The sequence below is a fragment of the Sinocyclocheilus anshuiensis genome, unplaced genomic scaffold (assembly GCF_001515605.1).
Source record: "Sinocyclocheilus anshuiensis isolate Anshui unplaced genomic scaffold, SAMN03320099.WGS_v1.1 scaffold457, whole genome shotgun sequence".
Taxonomy (NCBI): Eukaryota; Metazoa; Chordata; class Actinopteri; order Cypriniformes; family Cyprinidae; genus Sinocyclocheilus; species Sinocyclocheilus anshuiensis.
This window is the reverse complement of record NW_015537939.1, coordinates 112,581-137,922: the sequence shown is the minus strand read 5'-3', so window position 1 is coordinate 137,922 and position 25,342 is coordinate 112,581. Positions and strand designations below refer to the sequence as shown.

At 36.8% G+C, this 25,342-nt stretch overlaps 5 protein-coding genes across 8 annotated transcripts in view; all 5 read left to right on the top strand.

Moving 5' to 3' along the window:
- Positions 1–291: 291 nt before the first annotated feature.
- LOC107662822 (D-dopachrome decarboxylase-A-like) lies at positions 292–1,724 on the top strand. Its single transcript, XM_016452938.1, has 3 exons — positions 292–479; positions 594–769; positions 1,193–1,724. Exons 1-3 carry the CDS (start codon positions 372–374, stop codon positions 1,263–1,265), a joined length of 357 nt encoding a protein of 118 aa, XP_016308424.1. The 5' UTR covers positions 292–371; the 3' UTR covers positions 1,266–1,724.
- Positions 1,725–2,774: 1,050 nt separating this feature from the next.
- Positions 2,775–5,217, top strand: gstt1b (glutathione S-transferase theta 1b). The gene is made up of 5 exons (XM_016450865.1): positions 2,775–3,004; positions 3,394–3,481; positions 3,923–4,073; positions 4,295–4,471; positions 4,588–5,217. The coding sequence occupies exons 1-5, from the start codon at positions 2,893–2,895 to the stop codon at positions 4,786–4,788; spliced, it is 729 nt and encodes a 242-aa protein (XP_016306351.1). The 5' UTR covers positions 2,775–2,892; the 3' UTR covers positions 4,789–5,217.
- A 357-nt stretch (positions 5,218–5,574) lies between these two features.
- On the top strand, positions 5,575–10,143 carry p2rx4a (purinergic receptor P2X, ligand-gated ion channel, 4a). Of its 3 annotated transcripts, none has more exons than XM_016450822.1 (12): positions 5,575–6,525; positions 6,609–6,783; positions 7,733–7,804; positions 8,039–8,111; positions 8,234–8,330; positions 8,485–8,565; positions 8,675–8,816; positions 8,917–9,053; positions 9,138–9,231; positions 9,318–9,383; positions 9,719–9,814; positions 9,999–10,143. In XM_016450822.1, exons 1-12 carry the CDS (start codon positions 6,386–6,388, stop codon positions 10,017–10,019), a joined length of 1,194 nt encoding a protein of 397 aa, XP_016306308.1. In that variant the 5' UTR covers positions 5,575–6,385; the 3' UTR covers positions 10,020–10,143. The 3 variants fall into 3 exon arrangements, with proteins under 3 accessions (XP_016306308.1, XP_016306316.1, XP_016306322.1); XM_016450830.1 differs by having other exon boundaries at positions 5,577–6,525; positions 6,609–6,756; XM_016450836.1 differs by lacking the exons at positions 5,575–6,525; positions 6,609–6,783 and adding an exon at positions 6,790–6,881.
- Positions 10,144–10,347: 204 nt separating this feature from the next.
- On the top strand, positions 10,348–18,969 carry idh3b (isocitrate dehydrogenase (NAD(+)) 3 non-catalytic subunit beta). 2 transcript variants are annotated; one of them, XM_016450846.1, is made up of 11 exons: positions 10,348–10,495; positions 11,102–11,275; positions 11,473–11,593; positions 11,743–11,803; positions 11,893–12,025; positions 13,142–13,275; positions 13,355–13,457; positions 13,543–13,689; positions 13,826–13,920; positions 15,306–15,366; positions 16,593–16,859. In XM_016450846.1, exons 1-11 carry the CDS (start codon positions 10,451–10,453, stop codon positions 16,677–16,679), a joined length of 1,161 nt encoding a protein of 386 aa, XP_016306332.1. In that variant the 5' UTR covers positions 10,348–10,450; the 3' UTR covers positions 16,680–16,859. The 2 variants fall into 2 exon arrangements, with proteins under 2 accessions (XP_016306332.1, XP_016306339.1); XM_016450853.1 differs by lacking the exon at positions 16,593–16,859 and adding an exon at positions 18,411–18,969 and having other exon boundaries at positions 10,378–10,495.
- Positions 18,970–19,831: 862 nt separating this feature from the next.
- The window catches only part of LOC107661287 (protein tyrosine phosphatase receptor type A), a 30,866-nt gene continuing 25,355 nt past the window's right edge, over positions 19,832–25,342 (top strand). Inside the window, exon 1 of the mRNA XM_016450787.1 lies at positions 19,832–20,226. The gene's annotated coding sequence lies outside the window, so the exon portion shown is untranslated. The remainder of the gene's footprint in view (positions 20,227–25,342) is intronic.

Sequence of the window (25,342 nt, the reverse complement as noted above, 5' to 3'; positions counted from 1 at the left end):
TGCACAGCAGGTTTTGATAACACAATCTCTCCTTTTGTCACAAATATTGATAGCATTTTTTACTTCACACACAAACAAGAAAGAACAAAGGAATTGATTTAATATGCAGCATAAAAACACAATTTTCTAAAATGTTTAATTATAGTAACATTAATTTTGATAAACAATTCAACCTGTTCAAATCTCATTCATACTATTGTCGAAAACTCAAGAGGCGTGAAAGGAATGCGGCACGCTGACCAATCACAGAGCTCGGTGAACAGGCGTCTCTGTCTTCCAACCAATCAGAGAAAGCGATTTATCACAAGGAAACGAAGCCACAACGGGTCACTCTCACACTAGTCAGCAGCAGCGGCAACTGTGAAATAATAATGCCGTTCATAAATGTAGAAACCAATTTACCTGCAAGCAAGTTTCCAGAAGACTTGCTGAAAAGACTCTGTACTACATTGGCTGCAGCTTTGGGGAAACCGGAAGACGTGAGTATTGTAGCATTGCTTATGTAATGGTTCTCTCTTCACGTTAAATGTCTTGACCTTAATCATAGATCTTAAAGTTCCGCCGTCATGTAACGCAATGGTTCATGTCTTCAGAGGATGAATCTGGTGGTGAAGACTGACCTGCCGATGATGATCGCGGGGTCCAGCTCCCCGTGTTTGTTGATGTTTTTGTCTGCCTTAGGAGTGACTGATACTGCGGAGAAAAATAAGAAGCATAGCGCCAAAATCTTCCAGTTTCTGAAAGGAGAGCTTGGGCTTAGCGATGACCGGTAAATGAATAAAAAAATGGCGGGTTGAACACACTTTGAATGTACTGGTTACTTACCTACATTAATATTTGGCAACTTGTTTGAAAGTTACAATGTAGTGCGTAAAATCTAGTAAACTTAACATATAACGTTACATATCTGAAAGACAGACCAAAGTATTATTGATTGACATTGCTTTAATGGGCGTGTCTATTTTTGTCCAATAAAATGCTTCCTGGAATGATAACGTCCCTCCCCCTTAATTATAAATCCCACCTGCCACTGTAGCAAATCAGCGTTCATTTTTAATAGTGGCATTGCTTCAAAATGGCCACGAAATTGTCTAATTTAATTGCATTAAATGTGACTTTTGATCAAGCCATTGTTTGTGTTATAAAATATAATGTCCTGATTTTTTTCTCTCTTCTGTGTTCGCTCTTGCAGTATTTTGATATTGTTCTACCCTCTGGAGCCATGGCAGATTGGAAAGAAAGGAACAGTGATGAGCTTCTTATAAGACTTCACAGTCTTTTATGTGTGATTCCTGTTTGGGATTCAACTAGCTGGACACACATTGCTCCTGGATGATAGGACCGGTTTGTTCTTATAGGAATAAGAATATTTCCTGATTTTCTTGAATAGTAGCCTGTGATTTAAAAATAATCACTTTACTAAAATAAATATAAAATGCATTTAGCATTTTGATAGGAAATCAATATATTGGGTTGGATGTGTCTATTTTTAGACAATAAGGAAAATAAGTTGATAGTTATATTATATAGTTAATTGTATGAATTGCTCAGTGTTAATCAGTTTTCCAGAGAACGTGCCATATTCAATCAATCAGTTTATCTGTCAAACACATCTACGGGTCAAATCAGACCATAACGACCATTTTACAAAAGCCTTAGAAATATCCATAACCATGTAGTCAGCTGAGGACAAAAAGTGAGTTTTGATTTACACAGATGTCAGTTGCATAGCATCTACGGGTCAAATCAGACCATAACGACCATTTTACAAAAGCCATAGAAATATCCATAACCATGTAGTCAGCTGAGGACAAAAAGTGAGTTTTGATTTACACAGATGTCAGTTGCATAGCACAGAGTATAAGTGCACACAAAATGTCTTTTCTCACTAATTGTCTTTATCATCAGCTGTGTTTGTCAAGTACATGGATTCAGAAATTTGCTAAAAAATTAAATGGAAAAACAATAAAAACACTCTTGAATAAAGCATCTGTGTAATTCATTCAGGAGTTTTGGGATGATGTGGGTAGCATTTGCTTCCAGGGTAGACAAGCAGTTTGGATCTACAGTATGCGTTTCGTGGTTCAAGAAGAAAAGAAGAACACTCACTTTTCTTGCACACAAATAAACATGAAATACATTGTAATTGTGAAATCATACTATTTATTAGTGATACTGTGAAAACTGATTCTTCAAAGATTACTGGGTTATGTTTTACAAGAACTACTTCAATTAACTCAGCGTCTTACTAATGATTCTTTGTAATTATTTGTGAAATTTACTATCAATTTCTGAAAATCCTACACAATCTTTTTCAATGTATAGACAATTTTACCACCAGGCAAGTTTTCTAAAGACGTTCTAAAGTCATAAAAGTAGTTTATTAGTATAATATTTAAGCTATGTAAGGAGTGTCTTCAATATGTTAGTTTTAGATTTAAAAAAAAACAATGTTTTGACAGCAATTCTTCAAATTAAAATATGATATTTGAAGAGATGAACGTTCTATGAACTGTCACGATTAAAATACCCTCGAGTTCCGACAGATGGCGCTAGTTGCAAGAGAAGAATGAAGAAAATAAAATTCAAAGTTTATAGCTAAACACAAAGTTCTCATTTCATAGTCGAATTATAGTGCTTAAAAGCTTGATCAATTTAAAGTGGTAATAATATTGAGTCATTCTGTGTCCTTTGTGATCAAATTCCACACACTCACGATGAGATCGAGCCGTTTTTCTTTCCCCCAGTTGGCAGAGGGTTAGGAACAGAGTTCAGCGGGGTGTGGTGTAGCAGACGCAGTAGTAGGCGATTCATGTGCAACGGGGAACAGTCATTTCATTGCAGTTTTCACTGGGTTGTGTTTTAGTATAGAAGTCAGATACTCTTCAGAAAATGTCTTTGGAAATGTACTTGGATCTGTTTTCGCAGCCATGTCGCTCTGTTTACATTTTTGCCAAGAAAAACGACATCCAGTTCGACTACAAGAAGATTTCGCTTTTTGAAGGTGTTACAATATTGTGTTACAGTATCTTAAACCGTGTTAAGTGCATTTTACATTGATTTTGCAGCATTCACCAAAACTTCTTTATAGGAAGGAAAAGCTTACAGACTTTATGGAAGTTCTTCATTTTCATAAAGAAATGCAACAGTCTTTTTTCACTTTTTGTTATATTTCTGTGTGAGAAGTTGTGGTTAGACTACAGAATGTAATCTTTTATTGATATAGGCAGATGTGGCTAGAGGTATTACGGGATTTAATGCTGTGAATCACTAATCTGGCAGTTATCCTGCACGTTTTAGAGCTTTTACATTGTGCCAGTTGTACACAATGATCACCCTAATATTATTATATGAGTATTTTTCCAAAACGTAAATATGAGATCTGTCCCTCAGGTTATCAGTATAGTGAAGAATATGGGAAAATCAACCTGCTAAGAAAAGTACCAGCAATCAAAGATGGAGACTTTTGCTTGGCTGAAAGGTATGTGGTCTATGGATAGCAAGGTTTTCCATGTTTTCAGTTTAATTTAAGACTTAATTATGATAAAAAAAATAGTTTATAATAGTATTTTAATTATTTTGCACCTAGGACACTCCCAATATATATATAGGCTAGTTTAAGCTTTTTTTTTTTTAAGTAACTAAAATAATTATATTTAAAATTAAAATAATTATGTTTTTATTGTTTTGTTTTTTTAAATACAAATTAAATAAGAGTTGTTTAATCTTATTTTCAAAACGTTTATGCTTTTTTTTTTTCTTTGACGTTAAACCATTTTAAGTCATTTTGATGCCCTACTGATATTTCTGAAACCCTCTGGTTGAAAACCACCGTTCTAGAATGTAAGAATCAGAGACACCTGTTTGTTTTGTGTCTCTTATGAAACTGTTCATTGAGTAAATAAAGTGTTACTTACTGTAGTGTTGCGATTATGCTGTACCTGGCTGAAAAGTTCCACACTCCAGACCACTGGTACCCAGCTGACTTGCAGAAGCGTGCTAGAGTAAACGAATATCTATCATGGCAACACTCTGCCATACGGATACATGGATCCAAGATGTTCTGGTTTAAGGTGAGTGAAGTCAATTTATTTTCGTTCAAAGGTACTGTGTCTGTGGTAACCAGAACAACATTTAGATTTCAGCAGCTCCCAAGCTGATGGTTCACTCCTGTTGTTCTGTGACCTTGGGACTGAAGCCTACCTAGTCTTTAGAATTGCTACAGAGTTAACTGCTAACTTTTTAGTGTAATTATTTATAAATGGAATTAAGTAGTTTTCTTGTTTTGCTGTAGCTCTTGATTCCAAAAGCTTTAGGAGTTGAGATCCCTAAGGAAAAGATGGACAATGCAGTAGAGGATCTTAATGCATCACTAAACCTTTTTGAGGAGAAGTTTCTGCAAGACAGACCGTTCATTGTTGGTGATCAGATCTCACTGGCTGACTTGGTTGCTATTGTGGAAATCATGCAGGTAGGCCTATGTATGCAAATTATTCCGTTTCGGATGAAGCAATATTATGATTTGAGAATTTAAGCCAGATGATATCTGACAGTCGTTTTATACTTGATAACGATTTTTTGTTTCAGCCTGTAGGTGCTGGTATGGATGTGTTTGAGAACAGACCCAAACTCAAGGCATGGAAGGACAGAGTCAGAGCAGAAATTGGGGCTGAGCTGTTTGATGAGGCCCACCAGGCAATTCTTTATGCCCAGGAGGCAGTGAAAACCATGGACCCCAAAAAGATGGAGCACTTCAAACCTAAAATTTTGAGATATTTCCTCTCATAAACAAATTGGTAGACATTGTTGGTTAAAACAGTCAGTTATTCAGGAAAAAGTACTTTATAATTTTCTAACTACACTTTCTATTTTGTGTAATCACTAAGAATTAAATTAATTAGCTTAAATTGTATGACATATAGCCTTTGTCATTTTTCAGTGAATGAATCCAATAATCATCAATGTTTCTGTGTGACCTCAAAAAGAAGCAAACTGTGAAATAGCACGTTTCCAGCTGTGTTCGCTCTCAAAATCTGAATTGCTGCACTGTGACCTTATCATTTGAAAAACTAGGCAATAACACAGACACTCAATACAGCATTGTTTCAGAAAATCACTTAACACCCATGGGAAGGAGCTGGAAGGAATGTTTCCTCCCTCCGTGTTTATGGAATGTAATCAGATATTATATGGTTTCCTGCCAAATTCCTGCAACAAAAAAAATGCACGATAAGGAATATCACATTTTGTTAATTTCTTGTAGAAAAAAGGGGTACCCAGATAGCACATGTACGTCTGCAAGATGTCTGTTAAAGATCTCTTGATCTGGAAAGCATCTGCTGTGGACAAACATCTAACAGACGTCTTTCAGATGTCAGTTTTACATACATTCTAAATCATAAACATCTTAAAGACATCTAATAGACGTCTGTTTGACATCTAAAAGGAAACGTCCTATAGACGTATTGCAGATGAGCAAACACTCTAAAAAATACGTCTTGCAGATGTAAATGCAGACATCAAATAGACGTCTCCGTGATGTATGTGTGCTATCAGGGTACATTGTCAGCATTTCCATCTCTCCAATACTGTCAATAAATCTATCTTTTGTGATCAGTCTCCGTGGTGTATTTATTTTACCCGTTTCTCTATAAGAGTTATTTGTTTTTAGATTTATTTATCTAATTTATTTGTATTTCATTCTTCCATATTTAGTACTACATTCGAATGAACTTGTTGGGCTTTGTGGTTTTCTGTTAAGAGGAACAGATAGTAAAAACTGGGACAATAACTACAATTGTAGTTAATTTTGCATAAAAAGCTATCATATGGCTTCAGAAAAGCTGAAATAACGGGCATGAGTTGTACAGTTGGATTTATTTTTGTTAAATTATTACTTGGTTTGAGAGGCTCACGGTAAACCTTGTTATCGTCAGGAGTAGCATAATTTGCCTATGCAAAATATGGGCTTAATTAATTTGTGGGCAGTTGTATTCTGCAGTAAAATAATGGTCAAGTGAGAGCTCAGTGGTACTTCAAAATCTTGTTTAGACCAAAACATCAGTTGTTTCCTCTGGACACCGTTCACTTTCATTGTGCAGAAAACAGCAGCGTCATCATTTCAATACAAATGCTCCATGTGCAAAAGGAACCACCTTCAGTGTAGATCGTGACAAAAAATGTCAACTATTCCTTTAAAACTGTTCTTGAGTAGTACATGATCTTCAGTCTCAGAAAGTGAAACGACAATTCAGCGGGAAGTGTGTAAAGTTTGGACCGCACTGCGGCGTCGTGGAAAGTTAATAACCTACAAAACTTGTGACTGAGTGAACAGGAAGGGAAATAGAAGTATAGTTCATTTTACGGTTTCGTTCAAGCGATCATAATGAGCAAAAAAGGTTGCTGTAATTCAGTAGGTGAGTGTTTTTTCGACTACTACACGTCAAAAATATTAGTGATAAGAAGCAGGAAAGTGGGAACGCTGAATCGGTTCACTCAAGCTTTAGTCATAGCCTACGTCGTCGGGTAAGTTAACATGTTCGTATAAGAAATACATAAAGAGCACATAAGAAACTGTATTCTTAAATAACTTCCTTGTTTGATTACAGGTATGTGTGTGTTCTTAAGAAAGGCTACCAGGACACGGACACCGTCCTCAGCTCTGTCACGACCAAAGTGAAAGGCATTGCTCTCACAAACACTACTGAGTTGGGTGAACGGATCTGGGATGTGGCTGACTACATCATCCCACCTCAGGTAGTCCGTCGATTTGACGAAGAGGAGGTACAGGCTAGACGATTTAAATGCCCGCTAACCTCATTGGTTCCACCACCTTCATGGGTTATGAAGATGATATGGCTGCACCTGCATGCTCATACATTGTATTGTGTTAACTCTTTACTCTTTACTCAAGGGCTAAGTGTGCACTCTTTTGGAATATACACATATTTTGAATAATGTCTCTTGGGAAATCAGTGTTGGGTGTAACAAGTTTGGCTTAATGATCTTAAACCAGTGGTTTTCAAACTTTATAGGTCCAAAGTCATTCAGACTTTAGTCAATATTACTACACTAGAAAGGTTTTCGTTTTCATGCTTGTTTGTTCATACATACAGGCTGTCAAATAATTAAACTTGATTCATTTCAAGTAATTTCAAATAGTTTATTTTTAAAAGTTAGGGAAACTAAATTAATATATGCTTTAAAAATGTTTTTCTCATTTTCTGAAAGCAGACTTGTATTTAAAACTTGAACTCATTACATGCACTGCTCAACTAGCCTTTAACGTTTCAAAAGAAACAACATGAGTAAATATCATGTTGTTTTGAAGGGTACAGAAACCACAAAATTTGCCTATACAAATTTGCTAACAGTTGTACGCTGCATTAAATAATGTCAAATGAGAACTCAGTGGTGCTGAGTTTCTCCTGATTCTTAGATTTTGCATTTTAATTATTAATGATTTAAATATAATTTATTTGAAATAATGTTAAGACATTTGTTTGATAAGTGTCTTATACACTGTTGTTTTTCTTTTTACTTTTCTTTTTTTATTTAATCAAAACGGCACATTAAATATTTGACCATACTGTTTACTGATGGCAGTGAATGTAATTTAGCAGTTTACACTGTCTCTAAGGAAATGAAAAGTGTTCATGCCTCTGCCATTATTCAGTTATGAGGAAGTATATTTTTAGGTATTACTTGAAATCACGTGTTTTGAATGTTTCAGGAGGATGGATCATTCTTTGTGCTGACCAATATGATCATCACCCCAAATCAAACACAGTCGAAATGTGCTGAGGTGAGTCATTATGGGAGGCATAGTTCTCTTTTGTGACTAACCGATTAAAACAAACGTTACTGGCTGAAATCAAATACCAAATAGTAATTGGACAATTAAATTATTTGAAATAATAGAGAAAAAGTCAGCTTAACTAATAAATAGTAGAATTAGAAAATATTGCTCACATTTTTCTGTCAGTATCTTGTATTTTGTATCATGTATCTTAATCTCATTTTAACTTGTGTAACTTAGAATCCGACCCCAGCATCCATATGCACTTCTCACAGGGACTGCAAAAGAGGCTTCAATGATGCTCGTGGAGATGGTATGGCTCATACATTAAATGCAAGATGACTCTAACTGTGACTAATGATCTTTGCAATCCCATCTGTTTAGACAGCAAACATCATTTTGTATAAATAAAACAATGCATTTTATTTTTTTCAGGTGTTCAGACAGGTAGATGTGTCAATTACAATGACACAGTGAAGACTTGTGAAGTGCTGTCCTGGTGTCCTTTAGAGAAGATTGTTGAACCCCCAAAGTAAAATCCTATATGTATATATATTTTATACACGTGTGTGTGTGTGTGTGTGTGTGTGTGTGTGTGTGTGTGTGTGTGTCATTTCTTTTCTTTAGATTTGAAACTATGTAATGTTGGTAATTAAGTTTTTTTTTCTTTCTTCTTGACGTTTCAGTCCACCACTTCTGGCAGATGCTGAAAACTTCACTGTGCTCATAAAAAATAACATTCGTTATCCCAAATTTAATTTCAACAAGTAAGCTTTTTGAATGCATTATTGTTTCTACTTAGATGGATGAAAAAAAGTGAATGAATTGTCTGCCATTGTTTTAACGGAATGAAACATGCTCATTGTGTCCTTACAGAAGGAATATCCTACCAAATATAAATAGCTCCTACTTGACACAGTGTGTGTTCAGCCGCAAGACAGACCCTGACTGCCCTATCTTCAGACTCAAAGACATTGTTGAAGAGGCTGAAGAGGATTTTCAGACCATGGCAGTCCATGTTAGAGACTTAATTTATGTTTATCTGACATTGCTGAATTAAATTGGCTAATGTTAGAAATTTTTAACAGCATTTTGTGCACTTTTTTCCTTCTTCTTAGGGGGGAGTGATGGGAGTGCAGATCCGGTGGGATTGTGATCTTGACATGCCACAGAGCTGGTGTGTGCCTCGCTACACTTTCCGCAGACTAGACAACAAAGACCCTGAAAATAACGTGGCCCCCGGATACAACTTCAGGTAGGAGGCGTTTGCACTTAGAAAAAGTGGTTTCTGAGAGGAAGTGAGGATGCATTTTAAATAAATTTGATTAAATCTTTACAGATTTGCTAAATATTACAAGGACAGTGATGGCACAGAGACTAGGACGCTTATCAAGGGTTATGGTATTCGCTTTGATGTCTTGGTATTTGGCCAGGTGAGACACTTTATACTTTCTAATGTTACAGGTTAGCATTAACTTAGTCATTCAACACATACTAAGTACTTTTGTTTCTAATACAGGCAGGAAAATTTAATATCATACCAACACTTCTGAATATAGGTGCAGGCTTGGCACTTTTAGGCCTGGTAAGTATGTCTGTTACTCATTTGAATACAATCATTTTACAAATTAGAGCTAATATGGGAAACATGAGCTAGTGAAAATTCAGTAAAAACTTTTCGGTGTATATTTCAGTGACATCTCAAACAATGCATATATAGAGTCGTGACACTGAAGACAGGAGTAATGACTGCTGAAAATTCAGCAGCAATCAGAAATAAATTACATTTTAAAATATTTAAATATAAAACATTTATTTTAAATTGTAATAATTGTTCACAATATTACTGTTTTTACTGTATTTTGTTTAATCAAATATATGCAGCCCTGGTGAGTATAACAGACCTGTGGTCCATTTCAGGTGAATGTTATCTGTGATTGGATTGTCCTGACAATTATGACTAGAAAGCATCATTACAAAGAGCAGAAGTATACATATGTTGATGACTTTGGACTTGTGAGTATCTAAGGCCTCATTGAGCATCCAAATGTTTGCTACACTTAACTTTTTCATAAATATATTTGGTATTTTAACATAAACCTGGGTAACTTTCTGTAATTGGTTATTTAAAGTAGTTCTTGTGCCGTATAGTAGTTGTTTTGTTATTAAGAAACTAACATGAGGTATTTCTTTCAATTAGTTATCCAATGAAGAAACATAGAAGATCTTCAGGCTACCGATTCAACACTAATTCTATGCAAATTTCATCATGAAGTTAATGTATTTCTCAGGTTTACAAAATGAACAATCAAAGTAATAGTGAATTAAAAAAAAATACATTTGGATGAAATTATCAGAGTGATTGATTTATTCGCTAGCTTTGGGTCATGTGGGTTCTGTTAGCTTCCAAAAGGGGGCAAAAAAAGAAACATTATGTCTCTGAAAAAAAAAATGCAAATACTAATGTTTTAGATCCATTGACAGTAAAGCTGTCGTGTGTTCACCCTTGGAAGTTTACCGAGGACCCCTAGTGTTGGTCGAGAAGCACTACGAGTAAAGCTTGCATCCAGTAGGGGTCAGTAGAGAAACACACCCCTCAATGTTCCTAGTTCAGGAGGAAGATCACAGCGACCTTTTCCCTCTCGTTAATGCATGATGGCGGCCACGTTGAGAGGGAGTCTCGTAACATTGGCCAAGGTGAGTCTTGAAAAACGATTCTGTAATTTGCTCATAGTTTACAATGACATATCCCTAATTTGTTTGTCTGAGCAACAAGGCCAAATACAAAGATTAAATGGGAAACGAATAGCGTTATTTAGATGCGTAAGGCGAGTCTGGACTGGAACACATTGGGTGTAACATTGTAACGGTAAAAAAAAAAAAAAAAGTCAGATGACATCTCACAGGAGAGGTCCATTAGAAATTGTCTGGATGTAGAGATGTAAACAATTTACCTAGACTTCCATTCTAGGTACCATGGTAAATGATGGTATATGGTAACACTTTGATATGTCATTAAACCCCATTTTGGATATACGTGAATGAGCAGAAAGTTACTTTTTACATTTTTATGATTTAATGTCGTGATGAAGCTTGAATAACAGAAATCATCGATTGAAATCATCAAAAACTTAACATTTTAAAATATTGGCTGATTAATTGGCCTGACCGACAAATGACCTGTCACCACCTGTAATGCACTTTTTCAAACCATACAGGTGGTTCACACAAACCAAAAACAAAAGTATCTGTGACACTCCAGAAATACGAGCCATCTTTATGATCTCATTTTTGATCCCTCAGGGTCTGAGTGGTGCCCGGTTGCAGCCGTTGTGCACCCGCTCTTTGAGTGTGACCTCCAGTCAGAATGTTTCAGAGAGTCCCCCTGCGAGGGCGGACAGCACCTTCAAGGTCACCATGGTCCCTGGAGATGGAGTTGGACCTGAGCTGATGACTGCTGTCAAAGAGGTTTTCAAGGTACTGATGCTCTTTCTCAGTCTTTTTTCAGACTCGAGTAAACTTTAAGCCTGAATATGATATAATAGGCTTTAGTTTATAGGGTTAAACATCTGATCTTTAGTGGTCTTCTCCTTCTTCCTCCTGTGTTCCAGCGCACCCCTCTCTCATGTCTTCGTCTCACTTGTTCCTAATGCCCTTTTCACCTCACTTTCTAGGCAGCTGATGTTCCTGTGGAGTTTGAGGAGTTTCACTTGAGTGAGGTGCAGAACATGGCCAGTGAGGAGAAACTGGAAGAGGTGTTGTCCTCCATGAAGAACAACAGAGTCGCCATCAAGGGTAACATTTCTGACTGCTGATCGTTTCATAATATTTTGGCTGTCAATTTAGCATGTTAAATTAGTGCAAGCTTATTTATATATTGTTGTATTGACAAATGCTAATTTGGCATTTTAAATAAATGTTGTTTTAATTCTCCCTGTGCTTAGGAAAGATTCACACTCCCATGGAGTATAAGGGTGAACTGGCATCATATGAGATGAGACTGAGGTACTTTGATATTATCATTGCTGCTTTGTGCTGCTCATGGTTCTCCTGATAGTTTTTGATTGATTTATTTTTTGTGGTTTGTTGTACAGGAGAAAGCTGGACCTGTTTGCCAATGTGGTTCATGTGAACAGCCTGCCTGGCTACAGCACCCGCCATAATAACCTGGATCTGGTCATCATACGGGAGCAGACGGAGGGAGAATACAGCTCTCTGGAGCATGAGGTACTTGCTGTTCTCACATCATTTATTTCTGTGTGAGATGCATATTTTTTACAGTATTTATGTTATTGATAATCTTCTCCTCCTGTGGGCTGTTGACCAGAGATTTGAGACATTGAGTTGAATTCGAGAACCAGTGCTAATTTCTTGAATCAATTTTGTATTTTGAGACAATGAAATAGTTGATCCGATTCACATATTGGGCTGAAAGAATCACCTTCTGGAAAAGAATTTAAATTTAGGTCCGTTCCTCACAGAGAGCTAACATTTTGCTTTGGATGATCATTTTTCATGATGCTTTGTGTCGTTTTATTTTTATATTGAGAGATGTGGATATCAAATATCATGAAATTTAAAAAAAATCTGATTATTTCTCTCTTGGGGTTTACAAGAAACAGTACAGTGGTTTGGAACAACATAAGGATGAATTAATGACAATCATTGACCCAAAAAGTTAACATTCTTTAACACAAACATCTTATTTAGGATAATTAAAGTTGACATAGACACTGTAAACTTTTGCTTTTAACATAAATATGATGATAGTTTACTGCGCCTTTCAAAACCAGTATCAGCAAAAGTAACTTTTGAAGCGTATTAATTATTTTCTTATACATTACCAACTTTGTTTTTTAAAGACATTTCTTATGCTCACGAAGGCTGCATTTATTTTATCAAAATATAATAAAAACAGTAATATGTGAAATGTTGTTACAATTCAAAATAGCCTTTTTATATTTTAATATATGTGAAAATGCTGTTTATTCCTATGATGGAAAAGCTGAATTTTAAGCAGCCATTACTCCAGTCTTCAGTGTCCCATTCTAATATGCTGATTTGGTGCTCAAGAAATATTTCTTATTCATATCAATGTTAAAAAACAGTTGAGCTGCTTAACATTTTTCTGGAAACCGTGATATATTTTTTTTCAGGATGCTTTGATGAATAGAAAGAACAGCATTTATTTGAAACGGAACTCTTTTGTAACATTACAAATGTCTTTACTGTCACTTTTGATCAATTTAATGCATTTTTAATATTACATTAATGCATTAATAAAAGGATTTGTTTTTAAAACTGTTGTGTGCATCTGTGTTATGAGCACCTCTGTGTTTGTAGAGTGTTTCAGGAGTGGTTGAGTGCCTGAAGATCATCACCAGGGAGAAATCTCGCCGTATCGCTAAATTTGCATTCGACTACGCCACCAAGAAAGGCCGCAGCAAAGTGACCGCTGTCCACAAAGCAAACATTATGTAAGTATGAAGGGATTATTCCACCATACTTTTTTAAAACTGAACACATAGACTCGCTCATCTCGGATTATCTTCACAGGAAACTCGGGGATGGTCTCTTCCTGCAGAGCTGTGCGGAATTGGCTGAACTTTATCCCAAGATTAAATATGAAAACATCATCATTGATAACTGCTGCATGCAGGTATAGTTTCCAGTCTTTTATTATTAATGACCAGCAATTAGAATGGCCTATATATATTTAATTAACATTGTTCTGTGGCCCACAGCTGGTGCAGAATCCTTATCAGTTTGACGTGTTAGTGATGCCAAATCTCTACGGCAACATCATCGATAACCTGGCAGCAGGGCTGGTGGGCGGAGCCGGCGTAGTTCCAGGCGAGAGTTACAGTGCAGAATATGCTGTGTTTGAAACGGTTGGTGTCTAAATCTTGTATTTAATTTCTTCATTCATCATACATGAACTGTAACAGTTTCAGACTCGGGATAAACTGCTTTGCAGTGTGTATGAGGACTTAACAGTGATTCCGGTCTTCTTGTATTTTCAATCAGGGTGCCAGACATCCCTTCGCTCAGGCTGTCGGCAGGAATATCGCAAACCCAACTGCTATGCTCCTCAGTGCATCCAACATGCTGAGACACCTCAAGTGAGTCTCCCACTGTTATCCAGCATTGATATTCCATATTTACTTCACATCTTGTGTTTAACCTTTAAATTGTACCATTAATTGCTATGTTTTGACTTTTTATTCCCCTTAAACATGGTTTTCAGTAGAGCCCGACCGATATATAGTTTTGCCGATTTTATTGGCCTATATGAGCCTGTCGCAGATATATCAGTATCGGCGGCATTCGCCGATATGCCACCAATATAAATTTTTTTTACAGAACATAAAACGCAGATAAAATGCTTGTAAATGGTGTAATTACATAGTTTGTCCAGCAGAGCGCGCTCCATTGTTTGCTACTGGCAACCTGGATGAAACGCTTTAAAGCTTAAGTGTATGAAATACCATTGAAACTTTGAATGGCCGTATCTCCGTAACGGCGCAGCGGATCCGCACCAAATTCGGGGGATCCCTTCAGCTCGAGGAACCCTCTTGAACGTCGAATTGAGTGTATGTCTCGAGGCCCCCTTTCGAATGAGACCACCCCCGTGTCGATAGTCCCCGGGGTCCGGGAGTTACGGGTGGTTAAATTCGCGGTCAGGTGCCAACCGATCTGGCGATCCCGGGGGGTTACCGACACACGGAAGGTGGCGTTCGAGAGGGCTCCTCGAGCTGAAGGGATCCCTCAAATTTGGTGGAGATCCGCCTCCTCGTTTGCGAGATCGTGACACCAGCCAACACTTTCACTTCAGTAAGGAGGTCTCTATCAACTTTACTGTTCAGTGCACTGATGTCAGACTCATTTTGGATAATAAAGTTTATTGTTTAATTCCCAGCCTCCATTACATATCTTTGTCACGTCATTATAAGTGTTTGATCACCACATTTGAGAGATCATTGCAAAAAATGTATATATCTGTATGTATGTATGTATGTATGTATATGTATGTATGTATATATATATATGTATTCTGTTTATGTATATACTGTATTCTATATATAGTACCAGTCAAAAGTTTGGACACATTAATGGGAAAGTGTCCAAACTTTTGACTGGTACTGTACTATAATATACACAAAGAATATCGGCCGATATATCGATATTGTTTACTCTCTAATATCGGTATCGGCCCCCAAAAAAACCATATCGGCCGGGCTATAGTTTTCAGATTTAATTTTAGACATTAGTCAATTTAAACATGACTAAATTACTTTATAAAATGTATTCAAATAGAAAACAGTTGCTTAAATTGTAATATTTCACAATATTACTGATTTAACTGCATTTTTGATCAAATAAATGCAGTTTCAGTGAGCATAAGAGACTTTTTTCAAAGACGTTTAAATTCAAACCGTGTTAATTATTCTAAACTTTTGACCAATCTTGGTGATTGTATTGATGTGAGTGGGTTTTTTTCTTTCAGTCTTGAGTATCACTCAAACATGGTGTCTGAGGCTGTCAAGAAAGTTATCAAGCAGGGCAAGGTAAGAAATGATTGTGTGTATTTGTGTGTTCAAGTCTGAATGGGAGAGAAAGGTGTATTGTGTGGCTGATAGAACTATATGCAGCTTATATACCATGTAGAGAATGTGAGTGTAGGTGTGTTTTTTCTATGAGTTCAAGATGCACAGTTTGTTGTTGATGGATGTTTATGCATGGATGTCTGTATAGTCTTGGTGGCATTGGTTTTCATCCTAATTGGTTGGTTTTCCTTTGCATCTGGCTTGGGATGAATGAGCCTAACCACAACACAGCACTATATCTTTAACCCTGAAACACTTTTAATAAATAAAGAGTTTTAGCCCATCCAGTTTTGTTTCTACATTACACTTTGGTTGAAACCCTCTGTGTTTTATGTGGACAGTTGGGGCATTTTGGTTAGTTTTGTGGGTTGAATTTCTGCTGACTCTCAGACATTGTCTTTTCTTATATTTTATGACTGTCATCTCATTTAAAGACCTCATGAAATAAGTCTTTCATTTTTGCCATGACGTTTTTTTTTAATTGAAAGAGTATGTTTGGCTGGAATATATCGAAGGGCTCATCCCTTTTTTGGTGAAAATCCATTAGCCTTTAGTTTATGCAAATAAAAAAATAAAACACTTTACAGTAGGTCTCATTTGTTACAATCTAAAACTATGCAAATTATCATAAACAATACTTCTGCAGCATTTATTAAGCTTAATGTTAAATTCAACATTTATTATACCGATACATTTTTTTAAAATGTGTCTGTTTATATTATTTAATGCATGAACAGCAGGAACAAGCAATGAACTACTGTATTAACTAACAGCAAAGATTAATAATATTAATGTTACCTTTTTGTAAAGTGTTACCAAAAAAAAAAAAGAAGAATGTTCAAGCATTCGCACAACTGAAGACATTTATGGTTGGCTCTTGCTAGTTGAAACACATGGTATTTCTAATGAAGGAATCGCGGTAACTCACAAGAACTGAAAGCCACAAAAAACAAATCTGATTTTACTGACACGGATGTCCCTCCGTGTATACCTTCAGCTTTGGCATTTCTAAAATTTTTCCCTCTAATACAAGCTCTGACATGCAGTCAAACTCTAGGCTTCAGGTTTGTGCTTGTCCTTTAATTCTGATGTGGTCTTCAGCTTCCCTTTCTCCACCTTTCCTCCTCTGCCGTCACATCCCTTTGTGGGTGTATGTGACTGTCTGTGTGTATTTGTGTGTGTCCCAGGTGAGGACGCGAGACCTAGGGGGTTACAGCACCACTGGTGACTTTGTCCGTGCGGTTGTGGACAACCTGCGCCATCGGACTGTTTGAAGATGCTTGCCATTGTCTATCCGGGATCACCCTATACATGCCACTTCTGATCTGAATATGTTCAAAGACGATTTTAAAGCAGCCCTGTCATATCCTACATTTTCTTTCCCCTTTTCCCATTTCATTTTCTCTCCTTTTTTTGGCTGGTTACTAGGGATGTAACGATTCACTCAACTCACGATTCGATTCACGATTTTTTTTTTTTTTTACAAAATGAGATTTAAGACAAATTATAAATTAAGCATCTCAACCGATTTGAATCGTCACATATTTAAATCGATTTTCAACCGGCTCGCGGTTAATCGTTACATCCCTACTGGTTACTGATTTCTGTTTGTTTTTGTTTTTTTAATGCATCCATATACATGTATTTTCATTTCTGTTTGTCAGTATGAATCTTTAACCTGAATTATAGTTCTGTTTAAAAGTTTGGGGTTGGTATTATTTCAAAAAGGTAATCAGTTTTTTGTTATTTGCTCAAAATACAGTAAAATTGTGAAATACTATTACAGTGAAAAATAACTTTTCTATAAAAGAAAAATGTTTCTGTAATGGCAAAGCTGAATATCACATGATCCTTCAGAAATCATTATAATATGCCGATTTGGTGCTTATGAAACATTTCTTATCATCAGTGTTAAAAACTGTTGTGCTGCTTGATATTTTTGTGGAAACTGTGATACTTTTTTCCAGGATTCTTTGATGAATAGACAGTTCAAAAGAGCAGCAGTTATTGTTGAATGCTAGTGTATTTCTGACATTGCTTTACTGTGCTGCTTTGTTCACTCCGGTTTTAAGTTTAGATTTAAGTTTGTTATATAGGTAACTTTAGTTTCTTATTCCTGCTTTTATAGAATGTCTGTTTGGGGCTGGTCCTCGTCGAATTGCCTTTGTGATTCCAGGACCTCAGTGAATTTGATTATCAGATTATCATTGATTATCAAAAGCCATTTGGCATATTGAAACTGAAGTGCCAGCGGTGTTTTTCCCCTTTTTAATGTTACTAATGTAAACATCACTAATCAAATCTGCTGCTGTCATCATAAGTCAGATGGGCAATTATTGGTTTCATTTCATGATGCAAATGTTCTGGACAGGAAGTCTGCTCCGTGCCATTGCTGACTAACTGTGGAAATTGATGACTGACTGAAATCAAAGGCAAATGATGTCTCATTTTTAAATGACCTCAGTCATTGCGGTACTGATCTAGTTGTCTTCATATTTTTCTAAGCTCAGCACCTACAGTATTAGTATTTTCACTTTTACATTTTACCTTGTTTGGGAAGGTGGAAACCATGCATTTAAATTACACCGATTTCTCAATGTTTATTCATGCTTTAAATGAGGATGAAGGTCTTCAAACAATGCAAGCAATCCACATTAATACCAGTGACTACAAAGTGACACTTTGCAATCCTTTTGGTTTTACATATTTATTTTTTTGGGCACTGAGAAGAAGAAGAATTCACATTTGACAAAACATTGGTCAGCTCATTTAACATTCACAAACTGAAAATCAAAATAACAATCATCATACTCTAAATGTGCTGAATGTTGAGAAGCGTGTGTGTGTGTGTGTGTGTGTGTGTGTGAGGAAAAACTGTTAGTTATGGATTTTTTACATTTATATCTTTTTTAGGTGCACTATATATTCATGCGAACAGACAGCAGAATATATTATATAATATTAAAAAAATTATGTATAATAATTTATTGCTCTTTTTGGTGTAGGTTCGCACCTCAGACCTGGGAGGCTATGCGACAAGCGAGGAGTTCACCAGGGCTGTCATCTCTAATCTGGCCGTCTAAACCAATCCCAGCGCTCCACAAATATCATTTTAAGCACAATCTGCAGCACTGATTGTCCAGTGTTAAACTCTGTTGGTCCAGCATTTCACATTTCCTTGCCTCAAGCCTTGCTAGTGGCCTAACTCTTAAACTATCACATATAGTCTACAATAGAGCACAAGTGTTGTAACATTCATATGTTGTCTCTATTCAGAACCACTGATGTAACGGACTGTATTGCTTTATGATGCTGCTTAAAAACTTAGCTATATTTATTCAGATATTTATTACTTAATTGCAAATGCTACCTGTTCAAACATTACCAATAATAAAATGTTAAGGAATATTCTGGCAAGCATGTTGTCTTTTTCAGTAATATCATTACACTAAATAAAAACTGTGCTGTACATAAATGATGCCACTCCCAAGAGAAATGTTCCATTATTCAGCTACAATGATTGTTTACATGGTTGAAATATAAGTATAAATATGTAGAATAAAACAACAACGAATATGCCAGAATATAATAAAAACGATAAGAATTGGGTTTTTTTGTTTGTTTTATCATTCATAAAATCATTATGCAGTGCAACGAAATGGTTTAGAGACAGAATATTTCCTTTTTAAAATGTTGAACAGCCTCATTGTTATTAATAACTAAAGTTTCCCACCCAAAAAATATTGTGTATTTGAGATGCTATTAAAATGAATTGACAATAAGCAAGCATTTTTGCACAGCATTTATTGTTACTTAATAAAAAATATAATTATTTATGGTTCATGTTAGCTCAGTTTCATTAAATAATGTTAACAGATACAACTTTTGATTTTAACAATGTATTAAATGTTGAACTTAACTAAGATTAAGATGTTTTTTATTTTTTTTTATTTTTCAATGTTCAAGTTAAACTAATACAGTTAACTAATGTTAACAAATGAACTAGTTATTTTTTTCTATAATAATAACATTTTTAAATCATCAATATATAAATGGCTTTTAACAGCCTAAGATGGTTTTCTGGTGCCCCATCCTGGTCTGGTTTGCTGATGGTGTTTGGAGCAATTTACCAAATTGCCAGATAAACCAGTAAAACACCTTAGACTAACTTGAGTTTTTAAGGGATAAATTATATGAATTTTAAATGAAACAGACCTTGACATATTAACGTAATGTACCGGCTGTTTTTTTTTTAATTCACACCAAATCCCTGGCAGGAACACCTGTATCAGACTGCTCTCTAACGCGCAATACCACAGCCGGCCGCAGGGTGGCGCATTGCACTTAATGACCTGCCGTACATCCCCTTTTCTTGGAAGCAAGTCATCCGCCAGATGTCGCGGTATCTCTGCTTGGGAAGAGGAGAGGAGGGGCCTGGCCTGGGAATCCGCTGTTTCCCATTCCAGGCGCAGGGGCACAACATGGCGGATTAGGAGGCGAGCGACGCGCCCGGATACAACGAACAAATCGTGGGATACCGATTCCCCGTGTCGCGGAGAAGGCAGGGATATAGGCTTTTCGGAGAGCTAACGCACACCTTTAAGACTTCCCGAGACATGCATTTCGGATACCAGTAAGCGCCTTCGTTGCTTTGCCCCACTCCAAATTGGCTGTCTGTCCGAGATCATTCCAATCACCCAGGCCCCCCACCCCGAACACACTCTCGGTTCCTGGGGTGTGGAGACAGGGGCCGGGGAAGTGGAAAACAATCGCACTTTATCTGGAACATCAGGCTCCGTAGCGCGGGACAGGGCTGTCAAGGTGAGTTACATCGCTGCGTCTCGGAGTATATTAACAGCGCAAACTTCTGTTCATCGCCTCAATTTGTCTGATATCTATCCCTTGTGTCACTCAGGTTTTGTCACGTTAGTGGGTCGTCTAGCCAAAGAAAACAAAGCCCTTTGTGGCACATCCGAGACCCAGGCGCAGGTTTATGTAACGTTTACGCAGCGCGCAAGGATGTCTTGGGAGCGCACCCAATAATGTTTGAAGCAACGCGAACATTTGCCGAACTAGCTGGGAGGCAAGGAGGGAAAATGAGGGGGTAGGGGGGGTCTGCCGAGAAAAGGGAGGGGGAGAAGAAGAGGAAGAGAGACACGCATAGCTTTTAGTGGAAGTCAGGCAGATTGTGCGCCAGAACGCAGGCGTGATTTCTGACTGGATACAATGAGAAATTATCAAAGATACTTCACTTGATACATCGTGTCAGTTTTAGTGGTCTCAGACTGCATACGTTGTGAAAATATAAGTGATGTCTGACTGGATGAAAAAAAATCCCAAACTGAGTACTTTGTAGCAGTCTGATTTCTGACTTGATTAATAGCTGCGACGTGAATGGTTCTGGATTTGTGAATGGTTCTAGGCTGAATGCATAGTAAAGATGATAATGCTTCGTGACTACATATTGTGCTAATATTAAAAATGTATAACTGGATACAATACAGGATACATTATTACGGACTCAGTAAATTGTAACAATATTGGATGGTTCTAGACTGAATATTGAACCAATATTTATTTTTGACTTGATATATTTTAGCAATATCAAACATTTCTGGACACCTAGCAATATCATTGTTCACAGACTGTGTAGCAATATAAATTATTTCTGGCTGGATACGCTGTTTCAATATTAATAGGCTAATTTTTTTATTTTGTTTAATTTAAATAATTTCCGAAAACAGTCCTGACTATATATTGTAGCAATATGAATTATTTCTGGCTGGGTAAATTGTTACTATTTATGGTTCCAGACCGGATAAATTGTGGCTATGTGAATGTTTTCTGACAGGATCCATTGTTTTGATATATCCTACTAATATTAATCAGATTGGATACATTGTAGCAATTTCTAAGTGGATATATTGTAGCATTTACATTGTACATGTACATTGTTGTAGTATTACTTTTTTAACTGGATATATTCTAAAAATATAATGGTCTCAGACTAGATATATTGTAGCAATGTCAATAATTTCTTATTAGTAAAAATATGAATGTTTTCTGACCGGATAAATTGCAACTATTAATAGTTCCAGGCTGGTAAATTGCAGCTATGTCAATGCTAGCTAACTGGATGGATTGTAATGTTAGGAGTGTGCAACTGACTGTTTACATTGTAACAATATCAATTATTTCAGACTGGATAAATTGTAACTATGAATGGTTCCAGACTAGATACACTGTAGATATGCATATTCTTTCTGTCTGGATACATTGTAGCAATATTAATCATCCCAGACTGGATACATTCTAAACACTGTAACAATAACGGATGGGAAGACAATGGGAGTCCAGTGCGTTCGCAGTATGTGGAAAATAATGTGTTTTTTTTACTTTAAACCGCATAAACACATTTCATTACACCAAATACACAAAATAATGTTCTTTTTAGCAGCATCATATGACCCCTTTAATTCTTTTAATCCTCAATTGAGTAAGCCAAAGGCGACAGTGGCATGGAATCCAAACTCTATTAGTATTCTATTCTGTATAGGCTACCTACTGTGATGTATGCAGTGCTTGGACAAGCAAATATGAAAAAGCTTGTATGAAATCCTGCAATGCACTTAGTTCGCTCCAAATCAGGAAAACATATTTTGTACATTTTGTTCTCTGCATTCTTAACAATTCAGCGGGTGTCATAGTATATTTGATGTCATCGGTCTAGTCTCACCTTGCTTGGGTTTCTCTTATCGACTCGTCCTGTTTGGACCTGTTATTACTTCTCCCTGCAAGCAACGAGGTTATGAAATAGACCTACACTTTTGGCAACCAAAGCAGCTAGAGATGACGCCCTGTAGTTCTCCCACAGCTTAACTTTTGTGATGATCCAACCATCTAAGTGAGTAGTTAGATGGCACTACAGCACCTGCAATACCTGCAGTGTAATTTTCACAGGCATTAGGTAATATTTTGCATACATTCTGACACAATTACAACAAAGTGCATTCTGAATGCTTTTTAAAATCGTAGTTAGAAAAATAGACATTTTATGTTCAATTCCTGAGAGATTATTTTGTAGTAGTATGAACATGCTAGGCTTGCCGCAATAGACGGTGCTGACGGTGATACCGGTGTTAAGCCGCAACACCGGTTACGTCACTTGCCCACCGCGGCACCGACCCCCACCGTCGTTTTGATTTTTTTATAGAAATAAAAATCATTTGGTTCAGTAAAAGAACAGACACTACAATTAAAAACTGAACACGGCTGCTCAATGTAGCGTGCCGAACGACAGTCGCATCACATCACGATCAGATTTAATTTCTCCAGTGAGGAGTGAGTCGAGGTGAGGTGAGACAGACAAGAATTTTATAGTAATAAAAATCATTTAGTTCAGTAAAAGAACAGACACTACAATTAAAAACTGAACACGGCTGCTCAATGTAGCGTGCCGAACGACAGTCGCATCACATCACGATCAGATTTAATTTCTCCAGTGAGGAGTGAGTTGAGCACGGCGCTTTTAACCTATTTAAAAGCGACGGAAAGCGAGGAAAAGGGGGAAAATTCAAACGAGCTAAAAACGAACAATTGGGGTGATACCGGTATTACCGGTGTTGTCAGACGTCGATTAACCGGTGGGAAAATTTCCTCACCGTCACAACCCTAGAACATGCCCATTTTTGGTATGTACGCTCTGTGTAGTGTCATCATATCCATTCCAATCATAATGCATCCATTTAACATGCACTGTCAAGTAAAGCAGAATAGACATGAATGCACGTGCGTTCTGATTGCACGGATTGCAGAGATTTGTTTTGCAATAATCCAGTCACAGAGTCTTAAAGGAATAGTTCACCCAAAATTGAACATTTCAGTTTCAGAACTTTCACGCTTAGTAACACATACAGCTGTTCCCTCACCACAGTGCAACAGTGAAAAGGGACCCCTTTCAAACAGTGTCGCGTTCCGAACGCTGTTTAAATGACATACACCGGTATTGCCGTATTTTAAAAATTCATATCATAACAAAAATAAACACCGGTATTCAGTATGAACCGGTATACCGCCCAGCACTAGGTTGAGTCCTGTACTTGTGGATTATTGTGATGTTTTTATCAGCTGTTTGGACTCTCATTCTCACGGCACCCATTCACTGCAGAGGATCCATTGGTGAGTAAGTGATGTAATGCTACATTTCTTCAAATCTGTTCTGATGAAGAAACAAACTCATCTATATCTTGGATGACCGGAGGGTGAATACATTTTCAGCAGATTTTCATTTTGGGTGAACTATTCCTTTCTAAGCAGCATTGCAAATGATGTTAAATTTGTTTGTAGAATAATAATGTATTCTAACAGACCTAAAGGCTCTTTCTGACATGATGAACTTCTGATCCAGTTTCTATGATTAGTAGTTTTTCATCTGCTTTTTGAAGTGAGACTTCTGAAGTCCTGTCCTCAGAAGCAGTTTAGCCAACTACAGATGTCAGAGAGGATAAGCCACTGGATCAGTGGAGAGGGTGGCGTCTTGGGCGTTGTTTTCCCCCTAACGTTCAGCAAGCACAAGGGCCCAGGCAGAATGCATGCCAGTTTATATTAGCAAAGGATCCTGGGAGATTTTGCAAGACATTTTACTGAGGCTGTTCGGGTTTGATGACTTGATAGGAAGTGAATTCTGTTGCTTTGAGTAATGGAGTAAATGAAGATTGTCTTCTTAAAGGGACAGTTCACCCAAAAATGTAAAAAAAAAAAAAAAATCCTGTTTGTGTAAAGTAAAAGGTTTAGAATTTTTGAAGAAAGAAAATGAATGAGTTTAAATAAATCAGATGATCCATTTTACAAAGCTTCTCTGGAAAAATTAATTCACAAATCAGACAGACAAGTTAACAGATCACTGGAATTGAAGAATAGCAATGAATGACAAAAAACTGTTGTAAGGCTTCAGAAGACTTGAAATATAAGTCCTGGGAACCACTTTTATGATACTTAGGCTATATGGTGATTTTGCATTCCTTTTGAAACTTGACAGCCCTAGTTCTCATGCACTTTAATTATGTTGAAAACTGAGCCAGGATATTGTACCTTTTGTTTAAGAAAGAATGTCATACAGGTTTGAAATGACATGAGGGGGAGTAAATCATGACCGATTTTTTTTTTTTAATGTTGCTTTTCCCCTCAGATTCTGTGTCAGATCTGAGTGAGAGAAACACACGAGTTGTGAGAGCACTCTTTTGGACATCCACTGTATGTTTGGACTCACTGTGTGGCTCAGTCTAACTGTGTGCTAAATACTGACCTCATCTTTGCCACTTCCTGCCCTCTGTGAGTGATGTGGCTAGACCAGAACATTCTCTGGGAAACCCTGACACAAGACTGCCGGCAATGCCCCCCCTCCCCCCTTCCCAGATGGGTTAAACTTATCCATTTACCCTGATATCAGTACTTTGCACAGAATTTCTCAAGTCAGATTGTGTGTGTGATCAAGGATTTTTATCTCTAGGTACTACTGTATGTGACTCTCAGGTTAACCAACATACCAGTTTTTTTTTTAATTTTACTGATTTTTCTTATGCCTGCCTTTTCTATTTTGCGTGTCTAAATTAAAGTCACTGCTAATGGCTTTGTTGTTAAACAGACATATGAGCTAATATAATCTCAAGTGATACATAAACCATACACTCCAGTTCAAAAGTTTGGGGTGAGAAAGATTTTTCAATGTTTTTGAAAGCAGTCTATTATGCTAACCAAGGCTGCATTTATTTGATCAAAATAAGTTAAAAACAGTAATATTGTGAAACCGAAGCCGAACAAAATTAAACACTGGGCTGAAGGCTGAATACCGAACACGGTTTTTCGTATTTTTTCCCCCATGTAGGCCTATTTTGCCTTTTTTTTTTTAACCACTGCATAAATTAAATAACCAAAATGT